General features: G+C 43.9%; 1 protein-coding gene across 14 annotated transcripts in view; it reads left to right on the top strand.

Moving 5' to 3' along the window:
* The window catches only part of FARP2 (FERM, ARH/RhoGEF and pleckstrin domain protein 2), a 272,156-nt gene that overhangs the window by 237,505 nt on the left and 15,783 nt on the right, over positions 1–18,868 (top strand). For 13 of the 14 annotated variants that reach the window (XR_012160855.1, XR_012160856.2, XM_073360436.2 and 10 more), the window contains 6 exons: positions 5,549–5,682; positions 6,841–6,922; positions 11,697–11,934; positions 16,759–16,889; positions 17,709–17,777; positions 18,206–18,295. Coding sequence is in view for 12 of the 14 variants with exons in the window: in XM_073360436.2 (XP_073216537.1) it covers positions 5,549–5,682; positions 6,841–6,922; positions 11,697–11,934; positions 16,759–16,889; positions 17,709–17,777; positions 18,206–18,295 (744 nt within the window). In the remaining 2 variants the exon portion in view is untranslated. Of the gene's footprint in view, positions 1–5,548; positions 5,683–6,840; positions 6,923–11,696; positions 11,935–16,758; positions 16,890–17,708; positions 17,778–18,205; positions 18,296–18,868 lie in introns of those variants that run through there. The other variant, XM_073360446.2, reaches the window with a different exon arrangement.

Genomic DNA, 18,868 nt, shown 5'->3' with positions numbered 1-18,868 from the left:
CACAGCCAAGTGAGGATCAGGATGTTGGGGTTAACACAGAAACAGGCACTGATCAGGAAGCGACATCTCCTGCTCACAATTCTTCCTCCTGCCTGGATGAGGTAATCATGCCACCACCGCCTACCTTGGCAGATGACTTCAAACAGTTTCAGGAACAGTTTAAGCAAGTCGACCAAAGCCAGGACATCCCATTGGAGGAAGTGCAGACAAACCAGCATAAGTTGGTACAAATGTTACAACCTTCATCTACTTCCAAAATTGCATCATTGATGGGCAGAGCAATTTTGGAACCCGCAGAAACAGTCTGGCAGACACTGGCCGCAATTTCTCCGACATGCAAAAGGGCAGATAGAAAGTGATATGTGGGTGGACTTGCTCTTCTTGCTCCTACCTCCCAACTCCTTGGTAGTTGATGCCGCTAATCAGTGTGGCAAACAACAACAGTTTAGATCGACCCCATAAGATAAAGAACCACAAAAGGCTCAACATCTTCGGGCGAAAAATTTACTCCTCAGCGACATTACAGTTCCAAATCGCCAACTATTTGGCCTTGCTGGCTAAATAAAATTGAATAAAATTTTGCAGTGCTGGAAGTATCGTGCCAATGTGATCATCTTGAACTTTTGAATGCGTACAAACTTGTTGAGCTTCCTGAGATCCAAGATAGGTCTCCTTGCCCCATTCTTATTCTGGGTCAAGGAGTACTGGGAGTAGAATCCCTTCCCCCATACTGTTAAGGTACTCATTCCACGGCACCTAGTTGTAGAAAATGATTGACTTCTTGCCAGAACAGGTGCTTGTGAGAAGGTTCCCTAAAGATGGTCGGGAGGTAAATGAGATGGTATATCCAATCCTACGATCTCTAAAACACCCATTGGTCCATGGTTATTAACGCCCAGATGTGGTAGAATGGGTAAAGCTGGTGACCAAAGCATGGGGACAGATCTGGTATAAGCACTGCAAAATGAAATTGTAAGTAAGGCAAGGAAATGCATCAGGTTATCTTTTGTTTTAGCTTGTGAATTTTTCCTATGTACAGAGGTAGTTTTATTCCTGTTTTTGTAACTGTGAAGCTGAGCCTAGAGGGGAATCCTCTGTGTTTTAAATCTTTTTCTTACCCTGTAAAGTTCCCTTCCATTATGATTTTGCAGGTGTGATTCTTTTACTTTTTTCTTTATAATAGAGTTCTTCTTTTAAGAATCTGATTGATTTTTAGTGTCCTGAAGAAAAGGGTCTGGTCTGTGCTCACATTACTCAGGCAATTGGTTGTATATTATTCTCAAGCCTCCCCAGGAAAGGGAGTGAGAGGGCTTGGGGGGATATTTTGCGAGGATAGGGATTCCAAGTGACCCTGCCCTGAATTTTTGTGTAAATTATTTGGTGGTGGCAACAATACCATCCAAGGACAAGGAAAGGAATTTGTGCCTTGGGGAAGTTTTAACCTAAGATGGTAGAATATTAGCTTAGGGGGGGTCTTTCAGAGTGGGGGGGAACCCTGACAAACTCCGTATACATACCCAGCAAGCACAGACTGCACAAACGACTTACAGTACCACCCCGTATCCTGGACTCTTTACACTAGTGGACAAGACCAGCAAATGTATGCATGGACATCCTGTTCCAACAGGAACCCACATCAATAGTAATCATGACGGATGCTTCGCTGATAGGCTGGGGCACCCACATGCATCAGCACATGGTTCCAGGCAAATGGTCTTTTGCAGAGTCTCAGCTACACATCAAAATACTAGAGCTATGCATGGTCCGCAGTGCCAGCAGACACTTCCTGCCTCACATAAACAACGAATCAATTCGCATAATGACTGACAACATTGCCTGCATGTTTTACATCAGTTGCCAACGGGGTCATCAATCTCATTCATTATGCACCGAAACCATGAAACTGTGGAACTGGTGCATACACCACAACATAAACATTTCAACATCCTACCTTCCTGGCTGTCAGAACACGAAGGCAGTGGTGAGCTGGAGCTGATTCGCACCGGTTCGCTAGAACCGGTCGTTAAATTTAGAAGCCCTTTTAGAACAGCTGATTTGCGGGAAGCCGGGGGAGAGGGGCATGGAGAAGCAGAGCGGGGCGGTGTGTTCAGGGGAGGAGGCGGAGCAGAGGTGAGGTGAGCTGGGGCCAGGCTTGGGGTGGGGAGCTGCCAGTGGGTGCTCTGCACCCACCAATTTTCCCCGTGGGTGCTCCAGCCCCGGACCACCCAGGGAGTCAGCGCCTAAGACGCCACTTTTGATATGATCAGTCGGGGAGCAGCCGCTCCCCCTGCTCCCCCCCAGATATGCTTCCCTGCCCCTAGGAGCCAGAGGGACCTGTCGGATGCTTCCTAGGAGCTGCCCCAGGTAAACGCCGCTGGGACTCCACATCTTGCCCCCCGGCAGGTGCCTCTGGCTCTTGGGGGAGGGGTGGGCACCCACTACGGTGGCCCACGAGACCCTCCTGCCCGGTTCTGGGGGCAGTCAGGGGACAGGGAAAGGGGGTGGATGGGACAGGGATCCTCGGGGTGGGGGTGGGCAACGACCCCCTCATGGGGTGAGGAGGGAACCCGTTGTTAAGATTTTGGCAGCTCATCACTGCACGAAGGTAGACACGCTCAGCAGATACTTCTCTTGAGACCACAAATGGGAAATGAACGAAGGAGTCCTGCTATCCATATTCTGCCAGTGGGGCATTCCCCTCATTGACCTGTTCGCATCGCCAACAAACCACAAATGTGCAATGTTCTGCTCGAGAGCAGGAATGGGACCACAGTCACTGGGGGACGCCTTCCTCATCAAATGGGATGTACAACTCATGTACATGTTCCCACCGATTCCCCTAATATCATGTGTGGTACACAAGATATGCCTAGACAAGGCCAAGGTCATCTTCAGAGTCCTGGTGTAGTCCAGGCAAGCATGGTAGGGATATGGCGCACATGGCGATATGTGCCCCTCAAGCTCTCCCTTGCCAAATGGACCCACTGACTCAGAACAACGGTTGCACTCTTCACCCAAATCTGGAGAAACTCCATCTACAAATGTGGTTCCTGCATGGTTCCATTATGGCGAACTAGCCTGCTCGGAACAAGTCAAACATGTATTACTAAACAGCAGGAAAGCGACCACGTGTAATACTTACCTTCAAAATGGAAGAGATTCTCCTCCTGGTGTCAAGAAAAACACATACCGGCCTCCACAACACTGCTACCATTAGTGCTGGAGTACCTGCTGGAGCTGAAATGCTCGGGTTTAGCAACAAGCTCAATGGAAGTCCACCTTGCGGCCATTAGAGCATTCCATCATAAGATTGATGGGACCTCAGTCTTCGCTCACCCCATCGTAAACGCTTCCTCAGGGGTCTCCAGAACATTTACCCAGAGGTTTGCCAACCTACTCCGGCCTGGGACCTCAGTCTGGTATTGAAAGGACTCACCAGAACACCATTTGAGCCACCTGTTCCCTCCTACACTTGGTCACTATTGCTTCTGCCAGAAGGATGAGTGAGATAGGGGTTCTCATGGCCGATCCTCCTTACACAATATTCTTCAAAGACAAGGTCATGCTACGTCCGCACCCAAATTTTCTACCAAAGGTAACATCATCCTTTCATATGAACCAACCAATCCATCTTCCTACGTTCTATCCCAAGCCTCATGAGACTCCAGCAGAGACTGTCTTGCATACATTGGACATCAGGGGGCCATTAGCGTTTTACCTGGAAAGGACCAAACCTTTCCAGAAATCTCCTAGACTTTTTTCATTTCTACTACCAAGTGTTTGAAAGGCTGTGCAATATCCACTCACTAGTCTAAATGAATCTCTACATGCATTCAACATTTGCTGTCATATTCGGAATGCGGACTCTTCTACCCACATCAGAGTGCATTCCACAGGATCAGTTTCAACCTCTATAGCGTTCCTAAACAATGTTCCAATACTAGAGATTTGTAGGGTGGCCACTTGGACCTCTGTCCACACATTCACTGAGCCCTATGCAATCACACAAGATTCCAGGGCTGATGCCATAGCTGGCCTAAGCATACTTACCTCTACGACTCAAATGAACCTGAAGTTCCTCCTGCCTTCCGAGGGGCACTGCTTTACAGTCACCTGAATTGGAGCACCCACAGCACTCAAAGAAGAAGAGAGGGTTACTCACCTTGTGCAGTAACTGAGGTTCTTCAAAATGTGTGTCCCCGTGGGTGCTCCATTACCCACCCTCCTCACCTCTACTTTGGAGTTCGTCGCTAGGACTCTGTAATAGAGAAGGAAATGGAGGGCTTGGGTTGTGAGCATGCTAGACGCAGCACCAACGGCACCACATGATGCCTACTGCGCACGCACAAACTGTGAGGACACTGCTACCATAAGTCTCCGGTTGATGGTGCCAAGACACATCGATATCTGAAGTGGAGCACCCACAGGGACACACATCTCGAAGAAACTCAGTTACTGCACAAGGTAACTGTTTGGGAGTCACCTACAGTGGAGCATCCATAGGGACACTACCCGAAGACAAAGAAGAAGTTACTCACTTTGTGCAGTAACGATGGTTCTTTGAGATGTTTGTCTCCATGGGTGCTCCACATCCTACCCTCCTACCCTCTACTTTGGAGTTTCGCTAATAAACACTGTGGTAGCGAAGGTACTGAGAGGGAAATGCCTGCGCATGTTAGCTGGCCTCATGGTGGGTGAGGCAATGCACATGTGTGGATGGGACGGACTGCTATTGAAATTCTCTGATCGGCAGTGTGGGAATGCATGCACACCTACAGTGAAGCACCCATAGGGGGGACATATCTCAAAGAACCATCATTACTGCACAATGTGAGTAACTTCCTCTTCTTTCACCTGAGAAATTCTAAACTGTACATAAGATAACTGAAATACCTGGCTCCTCAAAGACATAAGGTATGTTCCCTTCCTCCCTGTGAAAACACTGAGAACTAAAGATATTAAGAAAAAATATATAATACAAAGCAAAATGTCTCCAACTGCTGAATAACTCAGTTTACTGTTACAAGCTTTACAAAAGAACCATTACATTAGTGCTGAAATAAAAGCAGTTATATAACACTGGTTGTGGGAAAGTTACCTAGGGAGGTGGTAGAATCTCCTTCCTTAGAAGTTTTTAAGGTCAGGCTTGACAAAGCCCTGGCTGGGATGATTTAATTGGGGATTGGTCCTGCTTTGAGCAGGGGGTTGGACTAGATGACCTCTTGAGGTCCCTTCCAACCCTGATATTCTATGATTCTATGAAAGTTCCAGAATCACATAATTTACTATGGTTGTAGAATGGTCTATCTGCATCTTGCCACTGGAACATGGAATATGCCTATGGCTGGGGCCAAATGACTTGCTTCAAGTTTTTGAAGCTTGACGAGGAGAGAAATTGCATCTTTCTTTATATTCTTTAGATGATCTCTTCCCTCGATGTTTCCCCTTCCCTCCTGCTCTGTCTCTCCTCGTATCTTCAGGAGCTAAAATTCAGATTGTCTGTTAATAACATTTGACAAATGATCGTTATTTATATTTTCTCCTGCAGTGGTTCCGCAGTGCAGTCATCAAGGAGAACGCCATGCCTGAAGGTCTGATGACACTGCTCTTCTCTAACATAGATCCAATCTATGAGTTTCACCGAAGTTTCCTGAAAGAAATGGAGCAAAGGCTAGCACTCTGGTAAGAATTAATAGAGCCGTATGCTCAGCAAAGGCTGTAGATGATCCTTCAAATCTGTACAATTTGGCACTTCTGAAACTGTGTAAAAGGAATAAATGAAGAGGTGTTTTTAAAAATATAAATTATGGCAGGGAAAAAACTACAGCTGGAATACTCTTAAAAGGCCACAGTTTCATGCATTGTCCCCACAATCCCTCAGATTTGTACATGTAAATTATATAATGGCATGCCTGACCACACTTTTTGTGTATAGTTATGTACTCAGCACGCACAGATTTGAGTTTTTTGTAGCAGAACCTATTGCTCCCTGTTTCAAAATTTTGACCCCATTTTCCTGGCCCTAGCAAAGAGAAGAAACACAAGGTCAAAAGGATAATAGTACATGTTTTTTGGGGTATTTTACTTTGTCTGGTTAAAGTAACTGGAAAACAAATGTTTCTATGAATAAAAAATGCATAAGCAAAGCTATTATTTCTCACAGAACAGCTTTTCTGATTTTAGAGAAGGGATTCCAGGACCAATGACCTTTGTGTTATTTTCTGTAGCCCGAGACATAGCATACTGGAATCCAACTAGCCATCATAGGTCCAATGTGCTACGTTCTGTTCATGGAATTTAATTGATTTAGTGATTTTTCTACCTCTTTATAGTAGCAAACCAAATTTTCCCTTTGTAGACCATGGATTTCATGACTTGGTGGTTGTGCCTCAGCTTGTGAAGATTATGCCATAGAGGGCATAAGCCAAATAATTGTATTCGGTTTCAGCAGCCTAGTTCTGAAAGAGCAGAAGTGAACAAATACAGTGTACAAAAACTAACAAAAATAACTCAAACTCAGATGTACCCTGTCAAGACTATTTTTACAAATCTCTGAACAGTTATACTAACCTCATCATGGAGTTAATTTCTGATCCTTTCCTCATGTGATTGTGGGGTAGGTGTGGTTGTGGTTGGTTGTCCTTTTTTGTGGCCGCCATATTTGCTGTTCCCCATTATTTCAACTGAAGTAGGAAGCATGGGGAGATGGATGGCAAGGCAGAATACTAGTCTTGTCTCCTTTTGTTATCCAAAAGTCATCTTTAGTACACTCAAAAAATTGTGTATCCAGGGCCCTCATCTTAGTACAGTTTCTCATTCCATTGTTTGTGTTTATTTCAGGGAAGGACGATCCAACGCTTATGTGAAAGGAGATTGTCAACGGATTGGAGATGTCATGCTGAGGAACATGTGCATGCTGAAGGTAGAAGAATTGACTCTTGACATTCTGAGATTTTAAGTTCAGCATCACTTATTGACAGGGTAGTAGTTCCAGTTGTAGCATTTTCACCCAACTCAGTGATGTGTAAATTAATTGATTATGGTTTGTAAATTACTTTAAAACCAAATTTAACAGGAGACTATTTGCAGCAACTAACACTGCCATTGTATTTTATTCCACCTACATCTAAGACCAGATAAGAGCTGGCTGCTTAGAAGACTAAGCATTTGTCTGCATGAGGAGATTAAATAGCATAGATATAAAGGAACAATTATTCCACTATAGTGATGCCAGTATAACTCTGCTCTTTTTTTTTTTAAACTCTGGAGTAATTATTCTGGAATGAAATAATTTTTATTTGGGAATAGTGTTCACACACAGTTATACCAGCATAGTTGTAGCAAAATAATTATTCCACTATAGCTATACTGGTCAATTTCCCCATGTAGACAAGTCCTAAGAAAGAAAATTCCCAGGACACCTCTGCCTGTTCTGGTCATTCCATAGATGCAATTGCTGTTTTCATATTGGGGTATTTTGATGTCCCTCAGTCATGTTCTTTTCATTTTTCTTATCCACAATATACTGTGGAAAAGTAACAGTATACTGGGTTCTTCAGTCATTGGAGTTATCCATATCTGCCTTTTTGATCTATCTTTAGTTTGTTTTTATAACATGAACTGTAAGAGATGGTTAAAAATACCATGGTTTTGATGCAACCAGTCTCTACCATAGTAACTAATTTCTACAGAATTTTTTATCCTCTGTCTCAGTGGACATCTGGTTTTGTTTGATTTTTGTGGTGTGTGTGTGTGTGTGTGGGGGGGGGGGTGTCAGTCCCGCTGTCTTTAAACTACCTTAACTTTGGGTTCCATTCCAGGTTCTGGAGAGGAGTCTTTACTATAATGGGCACAAATCCTTTTGCCAGTCTCTTCCATACTCCTGAATCCTCGACCCTGTCTCCACCCCTCTGAGTTCTAGTCTCTCTCGGGCTTGCAGTCAGTCCCAAAGCTTACTCTGCTTAAACTGGTTTTTCATTTGCTTGCAACCTTTACACATGTCCACATTGCCAGTACTAGCTCCTTTCTCTTTGATTGTTAAATATTATGTAAACTCTTCGTAGATTGTAAATTGTAACTACTACTAAGCAGCAATAGCAACTGTATTGTAACTTTTTAATTTTTTCTTTCCAGATTCATGTTACTGTTTTGTATGGCATATACTCAAAAATTAGGAAACACCAGAATTAAGGCTGCCTCTGCAACCCTAATTCAGCCCCCTTGTGTTATATGCATTATGATAGTCATTAATTATCTGATCACATACTGTTTTTTCCACAGGATGCCTGCCTCATTCAGGGCACAGGATGGCTCTCTTAATGAACAATTATTCAGTATTTCCTTTTATCCTTGTTGTTTAATATATGGTCCCAGGCCATCCTGTGAGATGGAGGGTCATCTGCATTTTAGAAATTGGGAACTGAGTCACAGAGAAATAAATATGAAAAATATCTCTTAATCTTGGAATGTCCCATTTGAAATACCTTGGACCTAATTTTTCAGCATAATTGGCATCATATATCACTTTATATAGAATCATAGAAAATTAAGGTTGGAAGAGACCTCAGGAGGCCATCTAGTCCAACCCCTTGCTCAAAGGAGGACCAACCCCAACTAAATCATCCCAGCCAGGGCTTTGTCAGGCCGGGCCTTAAAAACCTCTAAGGATGGAGATTCCACCACCTCCCTAAGTAACCAATTCCAGTGCTTCAGCACCCTCCTAGTGAAATAGTGTTTCCTAATATCCAACCTAGACCTCCCCCACTGCAACTTGAGACCATTGCTTCCTGTTCTGTCATCTGCCACCACTAAGAACAGCCTAGCTCCATTCTCTTTGGAACCCCACTTCAGGTAGTTGAAGGCTCTTCCCCCTTTTAGTTAGGTGCATCCCATCTCTTCCTAGCTATCCTCCTTCCTGGAACAACATCCCATGGTTGAAGAATCCAAAGCCCTCTCTCTGACACCACCTGTGTAACCACGCATTTACCTCCACAATTCCATAGTCCCTACCTGGGCCTTTTCCTTCAACAGGGAGGATGGACAAGAACACAACTTGCGCCTCAGACTCCTTTATCCTTCTTCCCAGAGCCACATAGTCTGCAGTGACCCGCTCAAGGTCATTCTTGGCAGTATCATTGGTGCCTATGTGGAGAAGTAGGAAGGGGTAGTGGTCTGAGGGCTTGAACAGTCTCGGCAGACACTCAGTCACATCCTGAATTCTAGCTCCAGACAAGCAGCACACTACTCAAGTCTCCTGGTCTGGACAGGAGGCAGATGGATGACTCCATCCCTCTTAGGAGGGACTTCGTGACCACCACCACCACCCTTCTCCTCCTCTTGGGAGTGGTGGTCATGGAACCCCCATCTCTAGGACAATGCATCCCATGCCTTCTGGTCAATGGGGTCTCCTTCTGATCTCTTCCCTCAGATGACTCTTCCAAACCATTCTCCGCCATAGTACCTGAGCAGAGAGCCTCCATCTGCGTTGGGGGTACATGGGTTCTCCTCTTTCTTCTTTTGGAGGTCACATGCCACCAATTTTCTTCCACGTTCTGCACTGCCCTCTCTGATTCTTCAGCATGCTGTGCCTGCAGTACCAAATGCTGACTTCTGTCAAGAAAATCTTCATTTTCTCTGATGCAACGCAGGGTTGATACTTGGGTCTTTAGTTCTTTAACCTTCTCTTCCAATATGGAGACCAACTTGCACTTCGTACAGACGAAGTTGATTCTACCCTCTGCGAGAAAGACAAACTATATGCTATATGTTCAAAGCACTGCTCCCATTGACTTCAGTTGCAGCTGAGTGGTTAGCACTTCTGTAACCCACATCCCAGGGTCTCAAGTCAGACACCCAGAAAATGAAGAACATGCCATCAGTGATCACCTATCAAAAGTTTGGTTTAAGTGACTTGCCCAGCATCACATTGGAACTCTGTGTCAGAGGCAGGGATAGAATCTCCAAGGCAGCATTCAAATGCCCTAGCCATGAGACCCTCCTTTTTCCCCCTACAATCCCACGCCTCATTGCTACATACCATACAAATTCTGCAACAAATGAAGCAAGGATCCTACAGACAACAGCCTCCTTGGCCATACAGTGCTAATGCATCCCCAGATCAGGCCCAGCCTGTGCACCAAATGAGGCAGGTGTCCTGTGGAAAAAACAGTATGTGAACAGATAATTAAAGACTTTATCATAATGAATATACACAAGGGAGGCAAATTGTATAGGCTGAGATTCAGGAATCTTGGGTTCTATTTCAAGTTCGGGAGGGGAGTGTTCTCTGTCCTTTCTGGTCCCCTTCTGCCCCAACCTCTCCAACCTGTCCTTGGTCTGATCTCTTCCACACCCCTGGTTCCTTATCCCAATTTCCTCACCTTAGGCTTCTCATCACGGACCTAGTTGTCTTGCCCACCACGTCTCTCCCTTTTGGGCTCACTGTCAGAGTCCCAATCTCACCCCCACCCCAACTCCCAGTCCCAGTTTCCTTGCCCAGGCAGTGCCAGTTCTCCCCTCCCAACTCCTCATCTGATCTCTTTCCACTCTTCCCCACTCAACCTCTGCCCTCCAGTCATGTCCATGTCTCCCCATCACCACCATCGGTTGGTTCCCAGTCCCAGTATCCCTCCTTCGGCTCCTTGTCCAATCTTAGTCTCCCCCATCATCTTCCTGTCTCCTTATCCCAGTTCTTCCCCAGCTTCTTGTTTGATCTGTCTCCTTGGCCCCCCAATACCCATTTCCCTCACCCCACCTCCATCTGGTTTCAAGTCATAGAATCATAGAATATCAGGGTTGGAAGGGACCTCAGGAGGTCATCTAGTCCAATCCCCTGCTCAAAGCAGGACCGATCCCCAATTAAATCATCCCAGCCAGGGCTTTGTCAAGTCCCAGTCCCTTTATACAGCCAGTCTTAGTTTCACCTTCGCTTCCCAGCTCCTTGTCCAATCTCAGAGTTCCTCCCCCATATTGGCTTCAGGTTTCCTCCCTGGTTCTCCTACCCACTCCTGGTCTCTCCCACAATGTCTCCCAGCCTCCCCTTCATCCTGTTCCCCAGCTCCCGCTCTCAATCTCCTTGCCCAACCACTACCAGTCTCACCTGTCTTCTTGTACCAATATACTCCTTTCCCTCCCTCCAGTCCGGCTCTTGTCCCCTTTGCATTCGAGTCAGGTGCCTTTCTCCTCCACTCTGTCTGGGAATCAGAAATAGCTAAACTGTTTTGATTGAAATTTTCCAGAAAAAAAAATTCAGCCTGAGGCAGACTTCCAGCAGGAAAAATTTCAGCCCAAACAGTTAAAGTTTGGGAAAGTTAAAAGCAACTGAAAACAGGGTCTTGTAGTGGGAAGTGTCAGGCAACCTTAATAATAGGCAGTGCTACCAACACCACCTATAAAATGTAAGTAATGACGCTGTCCAGAGAACAAAAGCCAGCTAGCCATATATGAATATATTTATTAGAGATTTTTAATAGAGCAATTACGATATATGGTACAGTATTGCGAATGTTTATTTTTACCAACAGTCAGGGCATATGCAGTTTTTGTTTATATTGTTCATGTTTCAGTATTGTAAATAAAACTGAAGATGAGGGACAAGGGGATGCTAGTGTTTCTTGGTGTCCATTGGTCAAATCTAGACCATGTTAAGGGTTTTTCCCAAGTTTCTAGTCATTCCTGTGTCTCTTGTGATCCAACAGGAGTTTACCAGCTACTTGCAGAAACATGATGAGGTCCTGACAGAACTGGAGAAAGCAACTAAGCGCTTAAAGAAACTGGAAATGGTTTATAAGGAGTTTGAATTGCAGAAGGTTTGCTATCTGCCACTCAACACTTTCCTGCTCAAGCCCATCCAGAGGCTGATACACTACAAGCTGATCCTGGGGAGACTTTGCAAGCATTACACAGTAGAACACCAGGACTATGCCGACTGCAGGAGTGAGTGAGCAGTGAGCTAGTCTGAATTCTGTTCTCTCCTTTATATCCTTTGTATTTCAGCATCTCTTAGTGAATCCAGAAGTATTGCAGCTCAGAACTAAATGCGAAACTCCTTTCCTTGACCTAGCTTACCTCAAAAATTTCATTATACACAGAACTCACCATCTCTTTCTCTCTGTCATGTGGATGCACAAGCAAGCTTGACACCTAGAAGCTATCCTGTTTCTCCTGCAGGCTGAGATGGAAGAGAGTGTTTCTATTTTTATGGATGTGACAGTTGCTCACATAGCTATGGAGATGGGAGCTGTATAGGTATCTAGCTCTCTTGACTGAGATTTGCAAAGCAGTCTATGAGATTTAGATACATCTTCTATTAAATTTAATCCCTTAGATGGCCTTGAAAATCTCAGACTAAATATGTATTTTTCTTATGAAGATATGTCTTGTAATTGTTCCGTCTGGGTTCTGCCCTTTAGCTTAGGAGACATTCTTCAGAACTGTCAATAACAGGCAATCTGGTCCATCCTCCCTCTTCGATATTTCTGCTTCCACTGAAGAACTCTAGATTACCTGTCCAGTGTTTGAGTGTGACCAGCACCACTCAGACAAGTGCCTAGCAGTGAGTTTCCCTTGCAGAGGCTACCATGTTCTCAGATGTGCTAGCTCCTTTTGCACTTTTATTTGGCTTCCCTTCTGTGTTACAGACAGACAGAATCATAGAAGATTAGGGTTGGAAGAGACCTCAGGAGGTCATCTAGTCCAACCTCCTGCTCAAAGCAGGACCGACACCAACTAAATCATCCCAGACAGGGTTTTGTCAATCCGGGCCTTAAAAACCTCCAAGGATGGAGATTCCACGACCTCCCTAGGTAACCCATTCCAGAGCTTCACCACCCTCCTAGTGAAATACTGTTTCCTAATATCCAATCTAGACCTCCTCCACTGCAACTTGAGACCATTGCTTCTTGTTCTGTCATCTGCCACCACTGAGAACAGCCACGCTCCATCCTCTTTGAAACCCCACTTCAGGTAGTTGAAGGCTGCTATCAAATCCCCCCTCACTCTTCTCTTCTGCAGACTAAACAAGCCCAGTTCCCTCAGCCTCTTCTCATAAGTCATGTACCCCAGCCCCCTGATCATTTTCATTGCTCTCCGCTGGACTCTCTCCAAATTGTCCACATCCTTTCTGTACTGGGGGGCCCAAAACTGGATGCAATACTCCAGTTGTGGCCTCACCAGTGCCGAATAGAGGGAAATAATCACTTCCCTCAGTCTGCTGGCAATGCTCCTATTGATGCAGCCCAATATGCCGTTAGCCTTCTTTGCAACAAGAGCACACTGCTGACTCGTATCCAGCTTCTCATCCACTATAATCCCCACGTCCTTTTCTGCAGAACTGCTTCTTAGCCAGTTGGTCCCCAGCCTGTAGCCGTGCAAGGGATTCTTCCGTCCTAAGTGCAGGACTCTGCACCTGTCTTCGGTGAACCTCATCAGATTTCTTTTGGCCCAATCCTCCAATTTGTCTAGGTCACTCTGGACACTTATGGGGAGGGATAGCTCAGTGGTTTGAGCATTGGCCTGCTAAATCTAGGGTTGTGAGTTCAATCCTTGAGGGGGCCATTTAGGGATCTGGGGCCAAAAAAAAAAAAAAAAGCTATATTTGCTATGCTTTTCTGAAGTTCAGGGTCCCTATTTTGCTAATCTCCTTTCTTTCTTTTGTGTGGATCCTGAATTCAACCAACTCATGGTCATTGCTGCCCAGGTAGCCGCCCACTTCTATTTCCAATTCTTCCCTGTTCGTAAGCAGCAGGTCAAGAGGAGAAAGGCTCCTGGTTGGTTCCTCCAGTAGTTGCACCATCTCCCTGTATACTACTGACAGGTGCCATTTGAGCACCTAAAGAGCAGGGAATCTCTTTGTTCAGCTACTGCTGGTGGAGGTGAGAGTGTCTTTTCTCTGAATGGTGCCCTGTTGGCATAGCACTCAAGCAACCCTTTTTCAGAGTGGCTCATTCTTATTTCTGGTGTGATTAGAAGCAACCTTCTCCCAGGCCACTGAGCTCATGTTTCCAGGCAGTTCCCTGCTTTTGGCCACTCTCTCTGAGAAGCTCACCTTCCCACTACAGGGTACATTGCAACACCATGTCTGAAGTACCTTTGTTTCAGCCCAGCACAGGTGAGCTGCCCATCAGAAGCAGCTGATTGCAGCACGGCAGATCAGCAAAAGGGACCACAAGCAGAAAAGAAGCTGGTATAAAGGGCATCCAGCTCACTCCTCCCTGGCCTACTGTTCATCTACCAACCCAAGACAATGATATCAGTGAGAGCAGATAGCTACATCCCCATCAGCAGCATGTTCAGGATGCAGTTGAGCAGCTGCCAGAATTGTAATAGGATTCACCACTTTTTCTGCATGTGAAGAATTGTCTTCAGTCCAACCCCCAAGTTCCTGAAGGAAAGGAAACGATCAATCATCTTGTGAAAGCTTGTAGACTTTGATTCTGGTAGACATGGTCATCTGATACCCAGTTCTAATACCTCTCTGATGTAACTTTCTGTCTCAAAAATCAGTGTTTCACCACAGTACAAAGTTTGACAGCTAAATTATGAAAGGCTCGTTCTCAAAGCCAAGGGATATTTGAATCAGACTGGTGTTCTTTTTAATGATGGCAAGGCAGAAATTCATCTCCATGAAGTATGCAAGGGTGTGAATAAGATACAGACATGGTGTGTGGAACCTGGGACATGAGGATTACAGCATCCCACAAATTCTCCCATTCAAACTCATTGGCCTGGAGTTGGGAGTGTTCACTAGTTTCCTGAAAGTGCAGTATCTGCACTGGATGATGTGACACTCAAATAACGGAAAACTGGTGCTGCAACCATATATAATGGGATTTCTGAGGCCATCCAAATTACTGAAGTCTCCCAACCTAGTTTTTTCTTTATTGAATGAAAAGTCATTTTAACTATTCCAAGAAGTATCTTGCCACTTTGCCTATAAAAATGGGTTTCCTTATTTCTTTTACTCCTGCCAGGAGGGCATCTGAACTACAAACACTGCCTATCTTCCACTGGGACAGGAGGTGCTGTGTTTTTCCATCTGGCTTCATGGCTAAAGGTCCACAGAGTTTTACTGTTTTTTTCATCTTTTTGCCATCACACAAAAAAAACAAAAAATGACACATGCTTAATGTCTGGAGAGCTGTCTACACTGAACTAAGAAACTTGGCTAGTCACCAGCACTATTCCTCAAATGCTATTCAAAATGCAGGGAAAAGACCTCAAATTCCCATTGATAAATGGAGCCTGGTGTGCATCACAGAATCATGTATGACAAAGAGCATTATATGACCGTTAGACATAATGTACGTTTTAGGAGGTTAGCATAAATAGAAGAAAACTGTGGAATCAATATCTGGTTACCGGACACTGCTAATCAGACCTTATGGTCTCCATTGAAGACATTTTTGGGAGAAAGAGCCTGCATGCTGTGATTGAAAATTAAGATAACACACCTGAATTAAATTTCCCTTAATTATAAATATATTGTTAGGTAATATGTGTTTCACACACTGACCCCAGTCACTTTCCAGGCACAAAAGGATTACCAGAAGTGCCTTCCTGAAACACAGAAATTACCAGCTAATTTATTCTCTTGGATAGCATGTCTGGTAATTCTTCCCTCTTTTGAGTAAATATATAGCTTTCAAATGCCCCTTTCACACAAGTAAACTGAAAGTATTGGTTAGTCAATGTTGAGTTTGACAAGTTAGAAGAGGGAAGGGAGAGGGGGAAAAAAGTACTTCTGATATTATTGCATGTGATTGACAGCTCTGGAGACTGAACTCTGTCCTTTCCCAGGACAGACAAAATGATTAGCAAATTTGCTATTGAAGAGAAAATAAATTAAAGTGTGAGAAAGAGCGTGCACGCGTGTGTGTAAAATTTTTTTTTGTTGGACCTACAAAAAGTATGGTTTGCTCATTCTACTTGTTCTACAGTCATTTAACAGTGATAATATTAGTCCACAAAGAAAGATGTTTTGGCTTAAAATGCTGTAAATTCAAGTTGTGAAATTAATACAGTCTAGTAAATTCAATACCATTTAAAATTAATAGAAAATGCTAAATGGAAAAGTACAAAACTGAAAGGAAAATGTTTAAGGTCAAAGCATGTGTTCACTTGTGTTTTAAAATTGCTTTAGTTTGGGGCTTTATCAGTCTCATGCCATACTCTGGTACCATTGTCCCTGTATTAAAGCAACATCATCTTCAAAAGCACCATCCCAGAATAGGAGATTATATTAACAGCTGTTAGTAGCAGAAAGAAAAAGATAGCTTTAATGAATACCGTTCTATTTGAATAGAAAAATCCTTTTCTCCTCTGCCATTGCCCAAAGCTTTTTTCCTTTTCACTTTTGACAGTCTTTAATATTTTTAAGCCAAGTTGGAAAATGAGTCCTTGCTTCCTACTGTGGAGGACAAGATGTAATACTCATTCAGAAACTCTTGCTTGGTTAAATATATAAATGTAGCAAAGAAGTTGCCATACCATATAGTGTAATATTTTCTAACTTTCAAAGTAACGTATTGGTTACATGGTAATTACTTTTGGATTTACAAATTGTAATTACCTGGTAATCTCCAGAAACATGTAATTACCATGAAGTTGCATGATATTCTCCATGTGATTAAAAATAAATGCATACATAAATTTGAGCCCTTTTAACTGAGTGTTACAAAATAACTGATGGTAGATTGATGGCTAGGACCTCTGGCTTTGTCTGCGGAGCCCTGATCTGTGTTGGTGTTGCTTTTCCTGCAGATGCACTGAAGGAGGTTACAGAGATGACAACTCAGCTCCAAAACAGCTTGATCCACCTGGAGAATTTCCAGAAGCTGACAGAGCTACAACATGACTTGATTGGCATTGATAACCTCATAGCACCTGACAGAGTAGGTAACTTTCTTTGCTTAACTTCTAAAGCCTTTATTTGATTACTTAGGAACAACGTTTATATGACCTACTTATTTACCTGCCACAGACTTTAACTATGTGTTTATCTTAAAGCCTGTAAGGGTTCTCACAGGATATGTGCCTGTATATCAGGTCACATTTTCCCCCTGTAATGGTACTGTAAGGAACAAAAACAAAAATAGTTCAACTTAGGTTGATATTCCATTGCAATACTCTGAGTACAACAGGTACTCGGTGAGCTGTTATGATTGGCCCTTGGATAAGAGGCAATACATTACGTCACCAAACAATGACCACACTGCTAGGTCTCTACTGGTTCAGTCTCTGATTTACCTCTGCTTTAGAGTGGCCTGAGAGAATATGGAGAATATAGCATTGATGAGAGGAACATCAACAGAGTAGGGACCACAGTGTTAGCATTAACCCTGAGTATCCGTGACTTTGGGAGGATTTTTTAGATTCTAGGTATATTATTCTTCTGAATGCATCCGATTAAGTGAGCTGTAGCTCACGAAAGCTTATGCTCAAATAAATTTGTTAGTCTCTAAGGTGCCACAAGTACTCCTTTTCTTTTTACATATTAGTAGTGTGGCACATCAGAGAACTAATGGACAGTTTAGTGTTCTATAAGGTTAATGGGGCATTAGTTCAGTAGCCAGTATGCTGAAGTCCAGCCTTTTATCACTTACTCCAAATGGTGTTGGCAACAAAGAGAAAGTTGGAAAAAGGAAGAGACCTCAAAACTCTGTGCACTTGGAGAAAGGCAAAGCTTGATGTAACTTTCTTTTTCCCCACAGGAATTTATCCGGGAGGGTTGCTTGTACAAGCTCACTAAAAAAGGTTTACAGCAGAGGATGTTCTTTCTGGTGAGTGCTTCCTTTGCTGTCTACACATCAAGTGTCCTCAAGGCATAGCCACAAACCAAGCTGTTTTTCAGGGATTGAGTCCCAGTACAGAGGTGATGGAGCTCAACATGCTAACCAAAAGTTCACTGATTCTCTTCTCATGGTATATGGAGGACAACAGTAATCCAGTCCATTTTCTGACTGTTTATTTACACCCATTTATTTAATTTAAGTACATTTAAAAAGCCATGTTAATATCAAGCTCCATTAGAGAAACAAAGCAAATTTTTTAATGGAAATGGACAAAATTAGTAGAGAAAGAAACTTTATTTTCATGCTTTTAAAAGGTATTACAAACAATGGTGAACTTAAATGAAACATCTGTATGAAAAAAGTACCTGGTAATATCTTTTTAGGCATACAGGTTATATTCCTCCTTCCTCTGTCAGTTCTCAGATATGCTGCTGTACACAAGCAAAGGAGTCACGGGTACCAATCAGTTCAAAATTCATGGATACCTCCCTCTGCATGGCATGCTGGTAAGTAATTTCTTTCAAAGGGCACCACAGCATTGGTTAAATAAATAAATAAGCCACTGTGCACTGAGGCCTCTTGGTACATTCACTTCATGCAGTTATGCTGAACTAAAGTCTCATGTGCTGGTCGGGAGTGAGGCGCTTCCAGGCTGTTGAAAACAGCCTCGCTGCCAGGGTTCTCAAAGACCATGGAGATGTATGAGTAGTGATCAATGGGTGATCAATGGCTCGATGTCTAGTTGGCAGCCGGTATCAAGCGGAGTGCCCCAGGGGTCGGTCCTGGGGCCAGTTTTGTTCAACATCTTTATCAGTGATCTGGATGATGGGATTAATGGCACCCTCAGCAAGTTCACAGATGACAGTAAGCTGGGGGAGAGGTAGATACGCTGGAGGTTAGGGATAGGGTCCAGAGTGACCTAGACAAATTGGAGGATTGGGCCAAAAGAAATCTGATGAGGTTCAACAAGGACAAGTGCAGAGTCCTGCATTTAGGAAGGAAGAATCACATGCACTGCTATAGGCTGGGGACCGACTCGCTAAGCAGCAGTTCTGGAGAAAAGGACCTGGGGATTACAG

The sequence above is a fragment of the Lepidochelys kempii genome, chromosome 9 (genome assembly GCF_965140285.1).
Source record: "Lepidochelys kempii isolate rLepKem1 chromosome 9, rLepKem1.hap1, whole genome shotgun sequence".
Lineage (NCBI taxonomy): Eukaryota > Metazoa > Chordata > Testudines > Cheloniidae > Lepidochelys > Lepidochelys kempii.
This window is presented reverse-complemented; position numbering and strand designations above follow the sequence as displayed.